This window comes from Thamnophis sirtalis, unplaced genomic scaffold, assembly GCF_051295495.1.
Source record: "Thamnophis sirtalis isolate CommonGarterSnake01/CBP01778 unplaced genomic scaffold, rThaSir2_p1.2 scaffold_2, whole genome shotgun sequence".
Taxonomy (NCBI): domain Eukaryota; kingdom Metazoa; phylum Chordata; class Lepidosauria; order Squamata; family Natricidae; genus Thamnophis; species Thamnophis sirtalis.
In genome coordinates, this window is record NW_028261382.1 from 85,243,689 (window position 1) to 85,266,351 (window position 22,663).

General features: G+C 40.1%; 1 protein-coding gene across 3 annotated transcripts; it reads right to left on the minus strand.

The window, feature by feature from the left end:
- Positions 1–2,205: 2,205 nt before the first annotated feature.
- Positions 2,206–22,604, minus strand: LOC106557323 (interleukin-36 receptor antagonist protein). 3 transcript variants are annotated; one of them, XM_014076540.2, is made up of 5 exons: positions 22,168–22,604; positions 14,758–14,924; positions 13,465–13,581; positions 9,769–9,902; positions 2,206–3,873 (listed from the first exon to the last, which is right to left on the minus strand). In XM_014076540.2, the coding sequence occupies exons 2-5, from the start codon at positions 14,816–14,818 to the stop codon at positions 3,649–3,651; spliced, it is 537 nt and encodes a 178-aa protein (XP_013932015.2). In that variant the 5' UTR covers positions 14,819–14,924; positions 22,168–22,604; the 3' UTR covers positions 2,206–3,648. The 3 variants fall into 3 exon arrangements, with proteins under 3 accessions (XP_013932015.2, XP_013932017.2, XP_087562377.1); XM_014076542.2 differs by lacking the exon at positions 22,168–22,604 and adding an exon at positions 19,804–20,109 and having other exon boundaries at positions 14,758–14,911; XM_087706251.1 differs by lacking the exon at positions 22,168–22,604 and adding an exon at positions 17,606–17,855 and having other exon boundaries at positions 14,758–14,911.
- Positions 22,605–22,663: the final 59 nt, after the last annotated feature.

Consider the following 22,663-nt stretch of genomic DNA (forward strand, 5'->3'; position numbering starts at 1 on the left):
CACCAGGCTCCAGAAGCCTGGAGCCTCCTAGGCCATGGAGGAATCTCCCATCCCATGCCTTTCCCCACCACCACCTCCGTCACTGCCGGCTGCTTCGCCTTTGTCCATGCGTAGTAGAGAAGGGCTCAGAGGGGAGCCCAGGTGGGGGGAGGAAAGAGAGTGTGGAATGGGGTCCCCCCCCTCAATCCTAATCAAGCAGTCCTTGCAGGCCAGCTGCCAGGGAAGTGAGCCATGTGGTTCTCTGGGCAGGAAACTTTGCAATGGGATGAGTAGGGGGGGGGAAACCCCTCCGGCCGCAAAGCCCGCACTCGGTGACAGGAGCTGAAGCAGCCTTCCGCACACCAGGTTATTTGAATCGGGAAGGAAAGTGTTTTTGGGTAGCAACACCAAAATTCCCTCTCCAATTCCACAAACGGCCCATTTGGTGGGCACTGCAGACTCACCTTCTCTTTCCTCCTGGCCATTTCCACCGCCTGAAACTCCTTTGCTTCTGATCTGCCCCTTTCTGCATATGCCATTTGTGGAAAAAAAAAACCCATTCCACACTCTCCCCCCCGCCGCCGCCCAGGGCTCCCCTCCAAGCCCTTCCCCACATCACGTGCAGACAAAGGCAAAGCAGCCAGTGGTGGCAGATGGGAGGAAAGGCATGGGGTGGGGAGTTCCTCCATGGCCCAGGCAGCTCCGTTCAACCTGCTGGAGCCTGGTGGCAGCAGCTTCCCCATCCAGGTGGAGCCCAATCGGAAGCAGAGATAGTTCACCATCAGCTCAAATGGCTGCCATGATAAAGCTGTACTGTTGTATGAATATGTAGGGAAGAGGGTGGTGCATCTTCAACCAGGGGTGCAGAAGGCGGAGGATCTGAAATGAAGGTGTTCCAGGTGGCGGAGACAGTAGCAACTGCCTTACATCTCTCGCACAGCGCCCCCTTCGCCAAACAAGTCCCGACCTCCCACTTCCCAGAGCCGCTTCAGGAATCAGGCTCCAACCGAGGCAGCAAAAGTGCAGGGCAAAGTGTTTATGAGATGACAGCGTCCAGGAGGACTGAAGTGCTGTGTCTTTATCGGGGCTTGTTGCGAGAAAGTCAGGCTTTCAATGCCTACGGTTATAGGTAGGAAGACTGGGGTGTCTTGGGAGTGCAGCCTTCAGTGCCAAGTCCCTCTTCTTCCCCCACGAAAATCACCCACAACCCCACCCCCTCCAGTTAAATATGCGTAGGGTGATAGGGTTTGTTTTAAATGGATAAAGAGCTCATTATCAAAATCCGAGTGAAAGTGAGAATCTCCACTGCCTGGAACCACCCGGAAATGCGGGGCACAGAGGTGGCAATGGTCTGTGGCAATCCCTGCAGCCTGGAACAACTGATTGGGGGTATTCCACCTGCCAATCAACTGCTGCTGCTGAATCAGGCTGCAGTAATGTGCTGAAGCTGACAGGCCATTTGCTGTTTGCTGCAAGGACACAATGGATGCTGGTAGGCAGAGGAAGAAAGTTTTTTTCTTGTTTTACTCCGCCCAAAGTAAGGTGCGTCTTATACATACTCCGGTGTGTCTTATACTCTGAAAAATGTGGTAGTTATTTAGACATGGTAAATCTCTTGCACAACTTTTAATGTTGCTTCTGGATTTTTCCTGCTTCAAAGGAAGATAAAGTTCAGCAACATAAGGAGATGCACAGTTTTTATAATTTGAACAGAGACCAGAAACCCTATATCAAGATTGGCTTGTTCTAAAAAGGAACTGAAGATCAGAAACTAGCTATGAAAGCAAATGGTAAAAAGTAGAGCAAAGATGCATTACTCAGTTCTTGAAAAGATAAAGCATCTGAGATTGCATTCTTATTTTGTTCAGAGGGAGATAAAATATTTAACTCTTTCAAGTCTAGATGCAATCAAGGTCTCCTTTTCTTCCTCCTCTTTCCCTCTTTCTTCTTCCCCTTCTCCTTTGTTCTCCTCATTCTCCTTCTTCTATCATTTGGATGATGTATAAGAATTTCCATATTATTTGGGAGAGTGTAAGAGTTTATATTGCAAAAAGGGTTTAATCCATTTCCCCAAAATTTTGCCATCACCCATTCAAGATTTACATGTCTATTTTGTAATGAAAAGTGGGAAAAGTGATTTCCTGTAACATATCATGGCATCAGGTTTTGTCAAATCTGCTTAATAAATGAGTTTTCTCTACAAAGGACACAGAGACAGAGAAACCTGCACACAAAGAAGTTTAATAGCAAATCCAGCAATAGCACCTCAAGATCAAACTGATTAAAATCAAGCAGCAGGGTGAAGATTTAAAACAACAACAGCAATTCAGAAAAGCCTCAGGAACCTAATTATTAAAAACTCCAGAAAATTAATTCATATTCTGATCTGGTCCTCAGATGACCACAACAATAGATGGCAAAATTGGCCAAGAAAGAATTTAGCACTATGGAATTTCTTAGCCTTGGAAACAGACATGGAAAAAATGTCCAAAAGTATAATTAAGAAGACTGTACCTGTCCTGGGGTAACAATTTTTCTTTGACTGAAGAATCCTTCTCTGTGTCCACCACTGAGATTTTACACCATTTATAGCCACTCAGTGACACTGGTGGGTGTGCCTTCTAAGTGAATGGGAAATGATCTCATAAACGGTTTTGTGTTAAGCTTTTTCTTCTTTAAGGAATGATTTAGACAACACAAAACATTTATTTTGCAAGAATTTCCTCATCTGAAAGCATTAAAGAATGCTTAGTTGTATTTTCCCCTTATCATTTTGGAGAAGAATTGTCGTTAGAAGCATTTCACGTGTGCATGCATTTAAACTAGTTGTGGACAAACTGGTCTTACAATGGTCAGATTTCACAAATTGTGTGGTTTCTGACATAGACAGCTAAGTCTATCTCTCTGTGCATGACAAAAGGGAAAATGGATCAACCACCTTTCCTGGAGACCATCTCTGCTCGTAATCTCACTTGGTTGGTAGCAAGTTTGCTTTAACCTTATTGTATGAAAAGAATTAGCTCATTTGGGAGCTGGAGAGACAAACTTTAAAATTGAAGGATTTCTCCATTTTCTTGTTCTCCAAGAAAGAAAAATATCAGTCAGGCGCTTTACCATGATAACGGTATTCAAGGGTATAACATTCCTTATTGTCTTGCTCAAAATATTTCCTTCCTACCAAGTGCCAATTAACTGTGAGAAGAACAGCCTCCATGCAGCCTTCTGCTCCTTACACGTTTTCTACCTGAATCTAAAAGAAGATCTAAGGATAGATCCCAGCCCCTGGAGTTTCCTCAAGTGACATTATTGAAACTTGGCAACAAAATGCTGAAATGGCAATAAAATACTGGTTTTTATTTCAGGTTCCCCCCGCCCCCCCGTTCTTATTGAATCAAAACTAAATGCATCCAGGTTGTGTTACAGACAAGAGATCAACTTTAGCTTCACCTCTTCCATCAGCACTGCCATGTTACATCTTCCATTCTCCTTGGAGGCCAGAAATAAAACAACACTAAGAGGGCAATCCTGAATTTACTCACATTCAGATATTTCATTTTTAATCAAATCATTATTATTGCTTACTTTATCATGACTAAAGCTTCATTCTACTACATACAAAATACGCTGGTGACAGCCCTGCGCTACTGCCTTCCTCTTTATTCAAAAAAATTATTTTGGAGGGGAAGGAATTCTTACAAAATGAAATAAAATTATCCTAGTACCTCCTAGTTTACAAAGACCAACAGGCATGTTTGGGTGAATTGAGGTACTTAAGAACCAACCAGGGAATTCTGCAGATTCAAAGGAGCAAGTTGTTTTACTCTGAATGACACCATGGAAAGTAAATTCCCTCAGTTCCTTAGTGTCATTGTAAAGATCCATGATGTTGCATTCCTGAAAAAAATACAAGGCTTGGTTTCTGTTTTAATCCATATGTTAATTGTTAAAAATATTGAAATACAGAGACATTTTTTAAAGCATGGTAAAACAAGCAAACAAAAGACAGCTACATTTCAGTTTTAAAACAGCATTGTAAAAAAGAACAAGTACATTTTTAGTGATACATCTCGCATGGTCAGCCAGATGTTTAGACTGGATTTATCATTTTTGTCCACCTATTGTGTCTTTCCTAAGGACATGGGATAGGATGGGTGTCTGCAACCTGCTGCTCCGGAGCCACATGCGGCTCTTTGGGCCCCCTGCTGTGGCTCCCTGTCGGGTGATTCCCACCACTGGCTGGCCCCATCCATCCCTCTCCCTCCCCTCCCAGGCACTCCTTCCTGGCCTGAGAAAGTAAGGGCAACGGCAGGGGATGGAGAAAAAGAATGTTTCTGGCTTTAAATCTATATGTTGCTTTAACATTTTCTCCAGTCATGTATGTATTTTGATCCACTATTTTTTTTTTGCCTTTGGGCAGGTCCACCGCATATGACAATACGAACTTGGCATCTGGTTGCATTTCCAAAATTTCGGACATGTTTTTAAAAAATCTTTCCTAGCCTTGCCAATGACAAGTGTCACCTGTAGAACATTTATACAGGTTTTCCTTGTACTTAGTTGCCATTGCCAATTTATAGTTTCTTTCCCAAGTTTTTGCCATTTATCTACGTAATTCTATAATATACCCCCAAAAATTTGCCCATGTTATCATTGTTTCTTTCACTTGTTCATTCTCCATTTTAAGGCTTAATAAATAGCTATATATTTTCTTTACTAACTTTTCATCCATACCTAATAGTATCTGATCAAGTATTATTGGCTCTTTATAGAAACCAATATCTTTACATCTTTTTCATATCTGGATTGTATTTGCAAATGATTTGGCAATTTCTGTTTAGTTTTAAGTTCCCCTTTTTCATTTAAAATATCTTTATAGAGAGGAGGAGCCAACGTCGCAACGTTACATTGTGTGGATTCGGCTGTCTGAATCCGCCGATGACACTTTTGCCCCTGGACAGTCCGGCAGGACCTAAACCATCCTAAACCATCCCGAAGAGACAGTGACTTGGAAGACAAGACCTTACTGGTCGCAGGGACATTGCAAAGTCCCTGATTGACCCAAGGGGAGTGCTTCCAACCGGCGGCAAACAGGCAGCCCCCCCCCCCGGATGACATAGTTGGAGATGGCTCCAAGAACAGAGAATGAAAGTGTTTCTACCTTTCTTTTTTCTTTTCTTTTAGAAGAGTAAACGTGAGTGAAAGTGGAAAGAAGGGAAGTTGGAAAAGTAACTTTGATAATTTGGTGCTCCACCCCAAACTTCAAGATGTAGGAGAAAAAGAAAGAGCGAAAAAGATGGAGGTAATAAGACAAATCTATTCAGAAACAAACCTGAGAACTAGAGTTAAGCTTACATTAATAACAACTCAAGGGCAACAAAACTACATGAGAGATAGTTTAAGCTTCAATGTGCGGAGAGAAGTCTTAAACCCTGGAAAGGTTCTGGATATAGAATTGACACAACAACTAGAAAGAGATGAAAGACTATTTTGTTACTGGAAAGATGCTGGTTAATAATGCCAATTGATGGAAAAAAGCTAGTTAATTTTTGATGATTATTAAGTAGAGATTATAGTACCTTATAGACTGTTTTAAATTACCACTGAATGTTTATCCATTAACATAAATTTACTATGATACTAATAGAGAAATAATAACCCTAGTTAAGATAATTAACCATAGAAATGCTAATATACATTCTGGGTGATTGTCAAGTAGAAATGTTAATATTTCTTAGATTGTCTTAGATGTCTAATATTTATTTTCTTAGCATGTAATTAATTTGGGATTGAGGGAAAAGTCCTATAAATCTTATTAATAAATCATTGTTTAAAGACGGTTATAAAGTTATAATATTGTGTGGGCCTGGAGAGGAGAGGTGAGATAATCAGTAAATAACCTTTAGTTAACTACAATAATAACAATGAAATGTTAATGGACAATATTTAATGATACATACAGGTGTGTTACTGGGGGGGGGGGGGTGGATGCTCAGATATCTTACTTAACCGAATTAATTTTAGAACATGTCATAAAGGTGTAATGGTATTGGAGATCTATTGAAATTGCAAATGAACGCCAGTAGGTGGTTGTGCCTTCTAATATAAATGATTCTAGATGAAAACATGTTTAAACAATGGTAACCAAATGAGAATTATGGTACAGGGATAGTAAAATATATAACTTTTCTTTCTTGATTTAAAATGTACAACATGATTTGAATGAAGTATATGTAAGGACTGTGGAAGAAATGCATGGAATATATTCATAACCAATCGATACGCTTTCAACAAGATGTAACAAAATATTTTTTTCTTTTTTTTTTCTGTTTAACTAAAACAATAAAAAAAATTCTCAAAAAAATAAAAATAAAATCTTTATACATTACAATTTTCCCAGGTTTGCCACATTTGGATGTTTCAGTGCTTCCATTGTTGAAAGCCAGACTAGTATTTGCATGTAATTTTTTGCTTTAACTTTTTCCCATACTAGAAGTAGAGTGTTCCTTGCATAATGTCTTTGAAAGTATCTACGTATTTTATTTTTGTCATACTACAGAAAGGCATGTCATCCCAGCTGGAAATCATGTCCTCCCAGCAATAACAATCTTCTATTTCTAAGATTTATCCATTCTTTCACCCAAGTTAAGGCCCAATCCGGCAAACCAAAGACTCCACTGTTTTTGGATTCTTGCAACAGTTTTAACCTCACTCTTTCTCCTTGCCAAACATATTTCAAGATTATTGTGTTCAGTTCATCAAAATATTATTTCTCTACTTTTATAAGAATTGTTTGAAACAAGAAAAATAGCTTCTGCAGTACATTAATTTTTATGGTTGCTATTCTTCCTACCATTGACAACTGCCGATTTTTCCAGTTCTCCAAGTCCACTTTTATTTGTTGTATTAACCATGTATAATTATCTTCTTTAATTGTTACACATCTAGCTATTAAGTAGATTCCGAAGTACTTTACTTTCTTGACTACCTGAAAGTCTGGCTTTCTTTGTCAAGTTTTTCTGTTTATCTGTAACATTTTTGACTAGTATTTTTGTTTTGTCTTTATTTATTCTCAATCCTGACATATTCCCTTATTTTTCCCATTAGCTTAGGGGCCAGTTTCCAATGGTTTTTCTAGCACAAATACCAAATGCAAATATCTGCAAATGCTTGTAGTTTGTATTTTTCTCTTTTTATTTTCAGACCTTTTATTTCTAGATCTTGTATAATGCCTCTATTTAACACTTCCAGGGTTAATATGAATAGCAATTGGGACAACAGACATTCTTGTCTTGTGCCTTTTTTTAATATTAAAATTTGCCATCAAATCCCCATGCACTATCACTGTTGCCATTTGTCTGGAGTATATTGTCTTAATCATGTTTATAAACTTCTCGCCACAGTCCATACACTCTAATTGTTGGAATATAAATTGCCAATTTACATTATCAAATGCTTTCTGTACATCTAAGATAATCAATGCCATTTCTTTTTCAGAGTGTACTCCAATATATCTAAAATAAATCTTACATTATTCTTAATTTTTCTTTTGGGTAGGAATCCATTTTGATCTGAGTGAATAAATTCATTCAATAATATTTTTAATCTTTCTGCTATTATTGATGCAAATATTGTGCAGTCTGCGTTTAGTACTGATATAAGCCTTTAATTCTTTACCTGTGTTCAATCTGAATCTTCTTTTGGAATTAATGTTATGTCTACTTCTATCCACAAATTTGGTATCTTAGCTTCTAACAGAACTTCATTGTTCTTCAATTTAATGAGTCCTGTAAATATTTATAAACTTCTGCACGTAAGCTATCTGGTCCTGGTGTTTTATTGTTCTGTTGTCTATTTATCAACTCTGTTAATTCTATCATCGTTATTCTTTCATATTTTCAGACATTTTTGGTTATTTAGCTTTTTCTAGGTATTGCTTTATCTTCTTCATTGAATTTTTTCTTAGTCCTATAATTTCCTATAAAACTTCTGAATTATTTTCTTTTTAATTTAATTTTGGTGTTATAGGACTCCCCCTCATCTTGTAATTTACTTATCAGTTTCTTCTCTTTCTCCTTTTTCAGCTTATATGCTAAGTCATCTTCCTGGTTTATTGGCATTTTCAAAAAAGTTTTGTTTTGCTCTTTTAATTTGTTGTGCCAATTCTTCTTTTTCCATTAGATTCAGCTTATGTTTTATTATTTCCATTTGGTTTTTTTTTTATTTTTCCTTTTGCGGGTCTTTTTGTAGGTCTAATTCAAGTTTTCTATGTTCTTCTTTTAGTATCTTTTGCTCAGGGACGTACAGTCAGGAGGCAGGGGAGGCAGGGCCTCACCACTGTCATGACGAAAAGAAAAAAAATTAAAAGGAAAAAGGCAGAGGTAGTTGCTGCCGGAGTCACAGTGGATGACTGCTTAGTGCTTAACTGCAGGGGGAGGAGGGAGAACCACATGCCTCCTTTAAACTATCTTTATGATCACTTGAGCAGAGTTAAGCAAGGGTTAAAAGGTGAAAAATTCCTTATGCAAAGGAGGCACGGGCTTCTCTCGCCTCTGCCTGCTCTGGGAGCAGCAGCTCTTGCCTTTTTCTTTTTACATTTTTTACATTTTCATCATGGTGGACAAGAGGAGAGTTGAAATCCTCTATGACAAAGCTGGAAAAGGTATGTGGGTCGGACGGAGGGAGGAGAGACGAATTCAAAAATATTGTAATTTAATTTGTAAGTAATTTTTTATTGTGAGTAATTTGTGTGTGTGTGTTTGTTTCTTCACTTCACTCAAACAAACTCTCTCTCTCTATTTGAGAGAGTGTTTGTTTGAGAAGATAGGGAAGGGGGAGAGGCAGGGAGGGCAGCCTTGTTTGAGAAGAGAGGGGCAGCCCGCTAGCAGAAGCGGGTCTTTTACCCGCCTCTGCTGGTGGGCTGGCGCTTTCTTTCTTTTGCCTGCTGTGCCCGTCTTCCCTTTCTCCTCTCCCCCCCACCGGGAGCCCTGTCCTGCTCCCCTCTCCCTTTTCTCCTCCTCCTCTCCCCTTTCTTCTCCGGCTGCCGCCTCGCCCCCTGCCTCCTCCGTCCCCGCCACTCTCCCCAACAGGCATCTCGTGTTTATGTCCGCCATAGACACGAGACGCCTGTCGGACACAGTGGCGGGGACATTGCTGCTCACCACTGCCAGGCTCTTGCGCCTTGCCCCCCTGCCTCCTCCATCCTGGCCACTGTCCCCGACAGGCATCTCGCATTTATGTCCGCCATAGACGCGAGACGCCTGTCGGACACAGCAGCAGGGGCGTTACTTCTCACCACTACTGCGCTCCGCCGCCTCACCCCCCGCCTCCTCCATCCCCGCTGCTGTCCCCGACAGGCATCTCACGTTTATGTCCGCCATAGACGTGAGACGACTGTCGGACACAGCGGCAGGGACATTGTTTCTCGCTGCTGCCGCACTCTGCCACCTCGCCCCCCCGCCTCCTCCGTCCTCGCCATTGTGTCCGACAGGCATCTCGCATCTATGGCGGACATAAACATGAGATGCCTGTCGGGGACAGCGGCGGGAACGTTGCTTCTCGCCGCCACCGCACTCTTGCCTCACCAACTGTAATCCTCACTGCACATCACTGCTTTTGCTGTTGTCCTTTTTTTCTGTTTTTTTCTCACTATATAGGTTATAGCTAATCCCCTAATATATGCTTTGGCAGCATCCCTGCTGTGGTAGTTTTTAAGGCACTATATAGCTAATGTTAATTATACTAATAGAGAATAAGTATGCAATTCTTCAGGAATTAAAATATGAAACTCACCTCTATCTCTAGCTGAGGGTCACCAGTAGTTGACTTCAGACATTTCAAGGTCTTGGTTTTATCAGTGAGTCCCATAAAGATGGGCCACTTTAGAGAATTTAAGTTGTTATTGGAGATCACAGCCATCAACTGCACTGCAGGACAATAATAATATAGATGAGTCAACAAAAATAGAGAAAAGCATCTTTATTTGGAAGTGGAGTTTTGAATGACAAGCTGTTGGAGGAAAAATGTCAATAAAACTTTTTTAAGCTATCAAATAAACCATAAAGCAAATATTAGTTTTAAGGTATTAATTAGCTCCTGAGTTATTCTATGCCCACTGCCCACGCTGATAAATGTTCAGATCATATGGTAGTTTGCAGTTTGCACCCATTACTACATCTACAATATTAATAACATGTAAATACTGTAACAAGATCTTTAATGATCATAAGAAGAATTGATTATTCTGCACTGGGGATCTTTTTCTTTGGATCATCCATCTGGACTATATAATTCCCCTCCCACAAGAGATGTGGGTCTCAGATTATAGTTAATATGAAGATAAAGTAATATGTTTCACCAGTTATTTGATATAATTGCTATTTCCCTAAACAGTCAACCAAGAGGTTTTGGGAGTTTTTGGTGTTTTTATTTCTTTTGTTTTCTTTTCTTTTGCACAGTGAGATTTCCAGCAAGACTATTTAGATTAGATTTTAAAATCTCATCTAGTTTCCAATGTTGGAATACTTGCCCATATTTTAATTGCAAGATTGCTCCTTATAGTTCTGGATTCAGAATTTCTTGCAATATATATCAGAAATATTATTTTGCACTTTGTTTAGTTAGTTGACTGTTTTCATAATAAGTCTTCCATAAAACCATGGAGATAAATCGTTCTTTATCTTATCTCCTGGTTTTGGAAGAAGTCACTGGAAAACAATTTGAAATATCACCCTTCTTGTCCACCGTTGTATTATCCTTTAGCCTTTAGCAATAGTGTTGTAGGCTGAGCCCAAAGGATGGGTCAAATGCATCACAAGTCATGAGTCCTGGCATACCCAAAAGACATCTAAGTCCAACCCACCTTCAATGCTTTCTTATTCTTGCTTATTTCCCTTAACCAGTAGTAGATCAGATTCTTATAGAGAGCTTAAGCTTGCAATAAATCTTTATACATTGTTTCCCCGAAAATAAGACAGGGCCTTATTTTCTTTTGACCCCCGAAATAAGCGCTTGGCCTTATTATTTTTGAGGTGCAGGAGGCGGTGAGTGTGGTCACCTCATGGCTGCTGCTGCATTGCAATATTTTCAGGAAGGGCTTATTTTCAGGGGAGGGCTTAATTTAGCACATGCGCTCAAAAGCCCGATTGGGCTTATTATCTGGGGAGGTCTTATTTTCAGGGAAACAGGGTAGTCATTTGAAGTATAAGTATAATCCTTATTGTCATTGTACTTAAAGGCAACGAAACTGGTTGAACTGCCTGAATCTCTTAATTTCCCTGGCACTTGACAAGCAATAGCATTTAGGTTTATATACCTGCCCACAGTACTTTACAGCATTCCCTGGGTGGTTTGCAAGGTAGAAGCATTATCTGCATATTGCTCCCAATGTGAGTCCTCATTTTACCAACCTTGGAAGAATGGAAGAATGAGTCAGCCTTGAGCCCCATCAGGATCAAACTCCAGGCTGTGGGCAGTTTGCCTGTAATACTGCACTTTAACCACTGCGCCACTTAGGCTCTTCTCAAGCCTTATCAAAATTTCAAGTTGACTTCCAATTATTTCACTTATTATGCCAACACCATACCCACGCTTCCATTTCCCTCGTTTTTTTTTTCCTTGATTGGGGAATGCATGCACCCAAGTAACTTCTAAAGCCGATGCAACTTTGTGTGGAAATGTTAGGAGAGGAATAAACAAGAGCGTCTAGATCAGTGTTTCTCAACCTGGGAGACTTGAAGTCCTGTGGACTTCAACTCCCAGAATTCCCCCAGCCAGCTATGCTGGCTGGGGGATTCTGGGAGTTGAAGTCCACAGGACTTCAAGTCTCCCAGGTTGAGAAACACTGGTCTAGATGACCAATCTGGGCAAATCTCTTTTAGAAGAGATGTATGCAGAAGCAGAGGTGGGTTCCTACCGATTCGGACCGGTTTGGCTTAATAGGTAGTAACTTGGTGGCCTGGTTCGCTGAAACCCAGGAAGGCCTGTTAGGCCCAAATAAGGGTGGGAGGAGGCCCCCTCCACACCATTTTGGCTCCCAGGGGGCTTCAGAGAGGCCTGCTAGGCCCAAAATAGGGCATGCCCCCCCCCCATTTTAGCAAGCCTTCCTGCAGCCCCCTGGGAGCAAAATTGGACTGCGGGGGGGGAGGAGGGCTTCAAGGCAGAAAGAAAAAAGAAATCCTCACCGTTTGGGGAGCCACTTGGCAACTTTAGGACTTGTGGACTTCAACTCCCAGAATTCTCCAGTGAGCAGAGGTCTAGCATGGACCTCTGCTATCTATCCTTCCTCAGGCTAAGCTAATCAATAGCGGAGTTCTAAGAATGCCGGATGATCTTCTGGGGTTCTTCACAGGGAGGGAGGGAGGGAGGGAGGGAGGGAGGGAACGGAGAAAATAAGAAAGGGAGGGTGGGAGGGAGGGAGGGAGAGAAGAAAGAAAGAAAGAAAGAAAGAAAGAAAGAAAGAAAGAAAGAAAGAAAGAAAGAAAGAAAGAAAGAAAGACAGACAGACAGACAGACAGAAAGAAAGAAAGAAAGAAAGAAAGAAAGAAAGAAAGAAAGAAAGAAAGAAAGAAAGAAAGAAAGAAAGAGGGAGTGAGAGAGAGAGAAGGAAAGGAGAAAGAGGGGAGAGAAAGTGAATGAGGGATGGATGGATGGATGGATAGATGGAGAGAAAAAGGAGGGGAAGGAAGAACCACAAACCTGGTTGCAGCTGCAGAGGATGCTTTGAAACAGCACAGCAATCCAGGGCTGGAAGGGACCTCAGAGGACATCTAGTCCAACCCCCTGCTCCAGCAGGAGACCTTATATCCTCTTGATTATTTTGGTGCCTCTTAACACAGAAATCCTCAGGCATTGCCAATTTATCCCCCCAGGAGGGGAAAAAAAGCCTAGAGCAAAAACTTCATGCAGTATTAAAAAGAATAGAAAAGGGGGCTGCTGTGTATTGTTTAATGGACTGCTAAATTGGCAAAATGGATGGCTAAATTGGGCACGCCCACCCAGTGCCAAGCCATGCCCACCCAGTGCCAAGCCATGCCCACCCAGTGCCAAGCCACGCCCACAAAATTAGCCACACCCACAGAACCGGTAGTAAAAAAATTTGAAACCCACCACTGTGCAGAAGCAACTGAAATGATCACCAGCTCCATGGTTCTCCATAACAAGAGGAAATCATAAGCCCTTGGCTATGCAACCCCAGAATTTACATATTTATGGAGGTTCTCAGTTGTCCAGATCATGGTGGTCCGAAAAGTGCTTTTCCAAAAGGTAACTGGATCTTTTTGTTTTTTTCTTTGCAACTGCACTGAAGAAGCTTCTTGGTGAGAAGCAAGAATGTTTTTCAAAGAAAAAAAAACTAAGGCAGTCCAGTTGAAAAAAAGGTACCGTTGGAACACCCAGAATTTATTATTGTGATCAGAGTTGGCCATTATCTTCTTGCAAGCAGCATAAAGAAAAGGCTGAAGATTACTAAATATTGTTGCTTTTTAATACCTGGTGGTGTCCTAGATGACAGCGGGCCTGCTATCAGGTTATCGTTCTCAAAAAAGAAATATTTCTGTTCGATATCCCACATTTTGTAGTTCCACGGTTCATTCACAACTTCTTTATCTGGAAGACATGGGTATGAGTGAATAGAGATCTTTAAAATGATGAAAATACGTAAGATATTAGCATACAAAGCAGGTGTCAGTAGAAGAAAATGCAGGTAAGTCCTTGACATACAGTACAACAGTTCGTTTGGTGACTGTTTGAAGTTACAACAGCACAGAAAAAAATGGCTTATGACCGCTTTTCACACTTATGACCACTGCAGTATCCCCACGCTCATATGATCAAAATATTAGATACTTGGCAACTGCCTTATTTAGTGATAAAAGTCCAAAAACTCACTTAAAAACTGTCTCACTTAGCAACATAAATTTTGGACTCAATTGTGGCCAGAAGTCGAGATCTACCAGTATATAATTTAATGAGTTTTCCCTTTCCCACTTCTGCATGCTCACCACTCTGTTGTGGTATAAGGGAGCCAGGAAAACCTGCTCTTCATCCAGGCCTTTGATCAGAAGAGAGAGACCCAACATGTCATCATGCTTGCCATCCTTTATCTTTATTTTTTATGTTTTATTGAATTGAACGTAGAGTAATTGATTGGATTGTTGTGAGCCACCCAGTCATTGGGATTCAGCAGCATGCAAGTTTAATAAATTATGGTTGGTCACACAATCAACCAGATGTTTAGGCTGGATTTGGCATTGTTGTTTACTTGTCACATTCTTTCCAAGGACTATTATTGTTGTTGTTGTTGTTATTGTTATTGTTATTTGCATAATCAGCCAGATGTTTAGACTGGGTTTGGCATTTTTATCTACCTGTGAAGTCCCTCCCGAGGAGCTGGGATAAGCAGGTATTATTGTCCGATGGTGTTAAAGGTATTCTTGCAGGATATAACCTGTTCTAAGGAAAGCTGCCTTTGGCAATTGACTGGTAGTGATTTTGTCTATTCCAATGGCTTTTATTATGCACCACCTTGCAAACATTTTTCACATTCATGGCTCAAATCAAGGTTGCAAATTGCAAAGACATTGAATATAATTACAAATATGCATATTGCTATTTCCCTTGACCCATTTCGTTCAATTCTTGAGATGAGTCTAAATCTCTCCATTGTTAAGAAGCTGAAAGGTAGCAATTTATCAAGTTCCCAGTTCTAATATGTTCATCTTGCAATGAAACTGGGCCATGCCAAATAAGGTTTTAGATTGCAATCCTAAAGTTGCTATTCACCTTTAAATGCATGGAATAAATCTTTCAATTCTTCCTCCACGGTTCTCTTCTGCGGTTCCATCTCAATAGTTACTGAGTAACTTATTCAATTACTGCTTTCTGTCACTGTGATCACCTTTCAGGTGATGCCTCTTTTGCAGTTATAGTTACAATCCTAGAAGAAGCAACTGAAAGAGTTTAGCATTACATTCATGATAAGAAGAGAATTAGAGTCCACAATCATTCTAAGCAAAAAAATGACAAGGGATCAAGCGCTTTGCTGCATATGGAGAGAAACCAGAGCCAAGAAGACTGGTTTTTAACAAGAGAATGAAGGCAATGGACTGCTTTATTGTTGTCCTAGGATTGTTTGGATTTGTATTTCTTACTTTGGCTTTGCAGACTTTTTGCTGAAAGAAGAGTAGGGAAATAAAATGCTTTATATAAAGAAAGAAAGGGGAAGGGGAAGGGGAAGGGGAAGGGAAGGGGGGGAGGGAAAAGAGAAAAGAGCCTGCAGGACAAAAGCTGCAGGACAAAATAGTAGCTTAGTATCTAGATTTGTGGACATGCCCATAGTCAACTGAAATAGACTTGCCTTCCATAAAACTAGAAACACAAACTTCTGCCGTTTAATTTAGAGGGAAGGTCAGAGAGGGGATTCACCACCCTGTCCTCTGGAGCAAATAACTCAAGCAAGATTAAAGGATGCTGTGAGTGTGCTTTTGAATAGGTTTTGATTCCTGACAAGAGTTTCCTTGGCAAGATTTCAGAAGTGGTTTGCCACTGGCTTCTTCCTAAGGCTATGAGACAGAGGGACTGGTCATCCAACTTAACTTCTGTGCCTAAAGCAGGAATTGAACTCACGGTCTTGTGGTTTCTAATTCAATGCCTTGACCCCGGCTCTCTTTTACAAGGATGCCATAGAACTGGAGGGGGGGGGGTAAAATAGGAAGAACTTTCTAAGTCTCTTTCCCTGACAGGCACCACTTTCCAATCGATCTCTCTCTCTAGCCCACCTTGATGCTTCTAAGGATCTCATGTGGGACAGCCAAATTGGGTGAACTATATTTTGCAAAGTTTGGGAAACATTTGAAAGGCAAAATGGAAACTTGACTATCTAGGCAGTTCCTTATTTGACGATGTCTTTTGATTTTTATTTTGAAACCAATGTGGTTGTTGGAATGGATTTCTTAATAAAGGATAGTTCCCCATTACAACATCTTCTTAGCTTCATAGCATCACCCTGCTATGACTGAAGATACAGTGACCGCATTTTATTTTATATTATATATCTCATATTTTGGCAGTATGATTCTTAGATATTAAGGCTATAGTATTAGCTATTAGTAGGAAATGATTAAAGTGCATAGCCCCTCCATTTCATCCTGTTAACTATATTTGAAGATATGTTAGATGAGAGATAACCACCCTTCCTTATATTCACCCACTAAACTTCCTGGGTTTGCTCCAGCCCTTATAATCTTTATAATATAATATCAATATAATATCAATATAATATAATATCAATATAATATAATATCAATATAATATAATATCAATATAATATAATATCAATATAATATCAATATATCAATATAATATAATATGACACAACACATCATATCATAAAATATATTACTAGACTAAAAATATCTTATATGAACGCATAAACAAAGCTGTCACCTGTGCAGGTGTTTGAAAAGAACGCTCATTCTATTCTCCAGTGATGAAGGTGGGGTATTTTTGCAGCAGATTGGCATACCTCCTACCAATTTAGCTGTCTTTGAAAATAGTGCTTTGACAACAATTGCAAAAGGCTTCACCCAATACATTTCTCTGTGTGTTTTTAAAATCCACACAAATGAAAGAGACCTGCTTGGTTCCAGAAATATTATGAATGACCACTGTTTCTGCAGATGAGCCTTGCAAAAGATTATGAAATTGCTAGCCCACTCTCCTATGGCTTTAAAGCAGGAGAATTCACCTGAAAGTGTAAGGTTTTAGGAAATTTTATTAGAGTTTCAGAACTCTACTAAAAAAAATGCCACTAAAGAGTGACTTTTTCTGGGGTCCCACGCAAAGCCGTATATAAGCATTAGGCCACTTTCTTTTAAAAGATGCACTTGAAAGGAAAATTCAAGGGGAGATACTGGAAAAGTTAACTTTTTGATTCTGACTTTACAAGAGATTCAGTTGTAAACCAGGCAAATGTCCCTGCCCCTCAGCTTCTAACCCCCAGGAAAAATAGCAGTTTTGTTTGACCTGTTGGGGAATGTTTAAATGGAATTTTTAAAAACAAAACAATCAAGGACATTAAGATTGAGTTTACCCATTTTGTTTCTTATTTCAATAAAAAGCAGGGGGGGAACCAAATGCCTATCAAATTTTGATGTTTGCTGTTCAGTTTCAAGGTGCATAGTTCTAATTTCCCACTCATTGCTACAGGAAATGCTGGGTTAGAGATGATAGTAGGCAGTTTTGTTTGGAGATAAATTCCAAAATAGGACCATTGCTTGCCTACATAACCAAGAAGACAAATCTACTCATGTCATATAAAAGGGGAACTTAAGTTAGCATAATCGTTTTCAGTCCTTCTCTTGAAAATATGAAGGTCAAAAGTTATTTGAATTTCCTCTGCATTTACAATTAAAGTAGAGATTTAGACAGGGGGAAATTAGAGGAGTCTTGATTTTCTCTCTCACAGCCAAAATAATTGCATAAATGGAAGAGAGAAATCTGAACATTAAAAAAGAAAAAGGTAATAGGAAAGATAATGGGAACTATAAAATAATAATACCTGAAGAGAGCGATCTGAATATTAAAAAGAAAGATAATAAAGAAAGATAATAGGAACTAAAGAAGATAGTACCTCAGCTGATCGAATGAATCCTGCTCCACACTGTGCTTTCTTTCGATTTGGAGGTTGCAATGGTTTGGGATAAGGTTTTAACAGCTTCCTAGTAGTTAAACTTCCTTAATAAGTTACAGTTTCAAGATTAGGCACAATATAAACTTAGCAGGAAGCTTTCTTACTATAAAATAAAAATTCAATGTACTTTCTGGATACTTTTACTATTTTTTCAAAATGGTTTTTATTAAACAGTTTTCCTCATTTTATATCACCGTTTCTATCTTTATAGCGCTCTGATATCAGTATATCTCTTAAGTACATACAAATTGTCTTCCTTGTTCCTCCTTTCCTGTTGTGTACATATTTATTCTTTGCTTCTGTTCTCTAACCAGTTATACCATGTGGCCCAAATCAGATAATATTCTGTTTCTCCTAATAACTCCATTATTAGCCTATCCATCTCCACACATTCTAGCACTTTTTAATCACCATTTCGACAGAGGGGGTACTATCGTTTTTCTAGTTTTGCGCATGAACAATTCTATCTGCTGTTATTATGTGTAATATGATATATTGAAATTTTTTACTGTAGTTTTTTTATTAATATACCTAATATGAATAGTTCCGGTTTTGGGTCTATTTGTTGTTTAGTCATTTCCTCCAGCCATTTTCTTATCCTTGTCTAATATTTCTTTGCAACTGGGCATGACCACCACATGTGGTAGTATGTTCCTAGCCTCTTTTTACATTTCCAGCATTCCGCTGTTCTGTTTGGGAACATTTTCTCCAATCTTGCTGGAGGCAAATGCCAGCGGTAAAACATTTTATATATTTTTTCTTTGTAAACTGCGGACATTGGCAGCTTATGCTGTGTTTCCCCAAAAATAAAACAGGGTCTTATTTTCTCCCCCCCCCAAAAAAAATAAGCACTTGGCCTTATTTTTGAGGAGGTCTTATTATTTTTGAGGTGCAGGAGGCAGTGAGCGTGGTCACCTCATGAACAAATGAAGCAAGAAAATTATGGCTTCAACTAGAGTTGTTTCGAAAATTGACACTAAAATCAGAAAGAGAAAAAAATAGAAACCAAATGCAAAGTGCAAAAACAGAAAGAAAAAAGCAAAAGAAAGAAAAATATTTGGGGGAAAAGGAATATTCAAGAACTGATTCCCACCCAATATTCCTTGCAACAAGTTCAGGCAATTATAATATTTCCCCATACCCATAAGATTATATACACAATTCACTTTTCCCACAATATCCCCACTCTTTATCAATTCACAAATCCAAAAATTACCCATTTCTGTCCCAAGTACTGGCAGAAAGTTCATAAAGGGTTTTCAGAATTTTATAGATATATTTACTGTAACCCTGGTTGAATAAGTCAACCTTATATTCCTTTCTTTTGGTTTTGACAATCTTGATCTTTTCATCAGATTACTGTTTAAAGGCTTGAATTTCCATGCAAAACATTTTTTTTTCTTTTTTCTCAAATATTCATGGCCATTAATGGAAAGAAAACACGATAAGGTCACAGAACCAAGTAGACAAGCCATCTTCTCATTCCTGACCTAAGTAGACTTAGGGGTAACCCATGAATCATTTTGAAATAAAACCACAAAGCCTGGTGCCAAGTAAAACCTCTCTTGGTTTTCATATTATGAAGAAATAGTCTTCTTAGAACTATTGGGGGGGGGGGTTGAGTCATTGTGATTTGTGAAGAGATTGTCCTCTGGCTCCCCCTCATGAACCAAATCTTTACAAAAGATTGATTTTATTTTCACTTTTGATTCACTCTTTTCAAGAGATTGTAGCAACTACACCAGACTATCAGATGTGGGTTGCAAAACTCAGGTTTGCAAACGCCGCAGTGAAGAGAGATAAAGAAAACTGATGCCATGAACAGGTCACCAAGATTATAAAGCCTAGGTCTGCTGGCCTTTAAAAAAATCACCGTTGCTTTGAATAAAGCAGCAATTGGCTTTGTTCTGTCGATATGTTAGTCACAAATTATAGGTTTTTTAAAATGGGTGAAAATATTTGTAGTTCAGAGCTGTGGTGTAGAGTCGTTGGTGCTCTCTTGAGCTAAATTGTTTTCTTGCAGACATTTAGCAATAGCAATTACACTTATATACCGCTTCATAGGTCTTTCAGCCCTCTCTAAGCTGTTTACAAAGTCAGCATATCGCCCCCACAGTCTGAGTCCTCATTTCACCCACCTCGGAAGGATGGACGGCTGAGTCAACCTTGAGCAGGTGAGATTTGAACCGTTGAACTGCAGATAACAGTCAACTGAAGTGGCCTGCAGTACTGCACCGTAACCACTGTGCCACCTCGGCTCATTAGTCCAACTACTCAGACATTTCAGTTAGGTCAGATGCAATGTATAGCATCTGCTATCCTTCAACTGTCTAAAAAGGCTAACAGAGTTTCCTCTTTCTATATTGGGACACACCTATAAATTACCAGAAGGACTAAGAGGAAGTTTATTTAGGGATTTTGACTGCATGGGGTATGTTTCATCTTTTTTCCTTCTGGTAAGAGTAGCGATTTAAAGGTGATACCATTAACTGCAAATATACGTAATACATATATTTATATAACCAATAAACCTCCGCACACAAGAGCCACTAAATTTTCACGAGTCCTTTCCGTTTCTTGGAAATCAAGTCAAATAAAATCCGCGCCCAAGGCTGAGCAAAGTTCGGCTAGCGGGTGCATCTCTAGCGCCGCCGAAGACGGAAAAGTGGCTCGCTGTGCGATGTGGAACCGGGCCAGCCTAACTTTGGGGCGCGGCCACGGAGCCAACAAGAGCGGGCTAGGCTTGCCAAGGGCGTTTCCTACTCCGAAACCGGACAACCCATCTGGCAAACACTTCCTGAAGTTGCGATTGTTTTTGCCCAGGACAAGGCAAACGAGGAAATGCCAAGCCCCACGAACTGGCCGGAGGGAGCGCCGGCGCTCCGGGCTTCTCCGAAGTCCGCAGAATTTAGTTTGGCCGAGTCTGGTTGGTGGGTGGCTTCTGGGGCGTCACCTGCCCTGCGAACTGCGGAGGCAGCCCGGTTGGGCTATGATTCAGCATGCGGGATAAACCGAGATGGCTGCGTTGGGTTGAATCCGAAGGCTGAATATTACCATGTTTTTACGTTTGCACGAAACAATACGCCATATTGTTTTGATCCTAGTGGGCGTCAGTACGTCCCCCTGTTATTGTACACCAAATCGCCACCACCCCAAAATAATCAAAATTGGAATTACTGAAGCTCTGTAATGGGTGCGCAAAGCCACTAGGTTTCTAAATGACCGGATTAAAGGTATTGTGTGAACTCGGGTTAATTCAGTTACCAGGTTAAGTAGATGCACCATCTGTTGCATCTACTGTAATCATGTGCACTCTGTTGTAATGTACAATGTATCCCGTATTCCAGCCTTTCCCAGATTCCAGAATTCCCATTCATAGACTGGGGATTGCGATAGTTGGAAATCAGCTCATCCAGATTTGGGGCTCCATCATCCTCCACTATAAAACCCTGGATTCATGAGAGCACCCAGTTCCACTACTCAAATCCCCCCACTTTTGGGAGATCTATATTCTACCCCTGGTTTAAACTCCAGCCATCATTTGCCCCTGCAAGAAAAATTAAGAGATACACAATATAAGGACAAATCTCTCTCTACTTTTCATGGCAATGTTTTACTAAGGAGTCTTCTGGTTGCTAGTGTTTCACCTGACCTACCTTGAAGGGACATTGTTGGGATCATAAAATGTTCCTGGAGTGCACACAGAAGCAGAGTAAAAACCTGGCAGGAATATATTTTCAGAGGAGCTAGCTCAGTGATGCACAGCGAGACTCCCTGGATAAGTCAAGATAAATATACATGGTTTTCCTTTGTAAATTAGGGAAAAGATTTGTTCTTACAAACTGCCTCTGCAGCTGTGGAATTTAGCAAACCTGGAAATTGCAAGGGCTTGTATGAGAGGGGGCAGAGATTGATTTGTAGATGTAATATTTAATACTTACATTATGAAATATAATTCTGACTGTGGGAACACCCCATCCCCCCAATGAAATATTTTGGGAAATATTTTAAAAGGCAGGATAGAATATTTCCCGCAAATGAGAAAAATCTTAAGGAAGGCAAAAACCAGCCCTACCCCAAGCAGAAATTGAGGAAGCTAGCTTTTAGAAATGCTGATTTGGTAATCCACTCAGAAAGACTGGGTGAAAACAGAAACTCAAATAAGCAACAAACAAAAGGTTAACAAAATTAGCTCAAACACTTAGGATTTGCACTTCCTCTTTTGCCTATAGAGCCAGCCATGACCCCTACGTGGCCCCATAGGAATCCAGAAGGTATAAAAACCCACCCACTCTCAACTCCATTTTGTCAGCTGTCCCAGAATCACATATGGTTGGTTCTGCTTCATCAATAAACTGGATTCTTTTTCCAAACAGTCTCCACTTTATTTCCAGCGCCTTTCTCACAGCTTAGAACCGGATCTGGAATTTTTCTTCCAACCTGACAATGCAGGTTTTCATAAAATCTCTCATCCATATATTGGAGAATATTGAATAGCTTACCACATCTCTGCAAAAAATAATAATAATCAGAAGTCTGGCAGCACCTTTCCCAGCTTGCCAATTTTATTAAAAAGTATCGTTGTCATAAGCAGTAGTTGACTTTATCTGATGCACAAAAGTGAGCTACAGCTCTCAAAAGCCGATAAATTTGACCATCACTTTTCAGGATTTCATGTTGGTGTCCCATCCAGCGTCCAAGCGGTTCTTAACAGTTACAGAGTTGGAAGGGAGCTTGGAGGTCATCTAGTCCAACCCCCTGCTCACGCAGGACACCTTTACTTAGGAACTCGAACTGCCACCTTTTTGATCGACATAATCAGCGTCTTAGCCACTGAGCCACATAGTGAAAATCTTCCAGTTGAGTTCAGCTCCAAATGCCTTCATGGAGACGCCCCTTAAGCTGTCTCAGCCGCAGCGCAATCGCCGGAAAAGTTTCTGCTGACGCCAAGATCTCCAGGTTGTCTTCCTTCCTAACCCCCCCATCCTTGCAAGATCA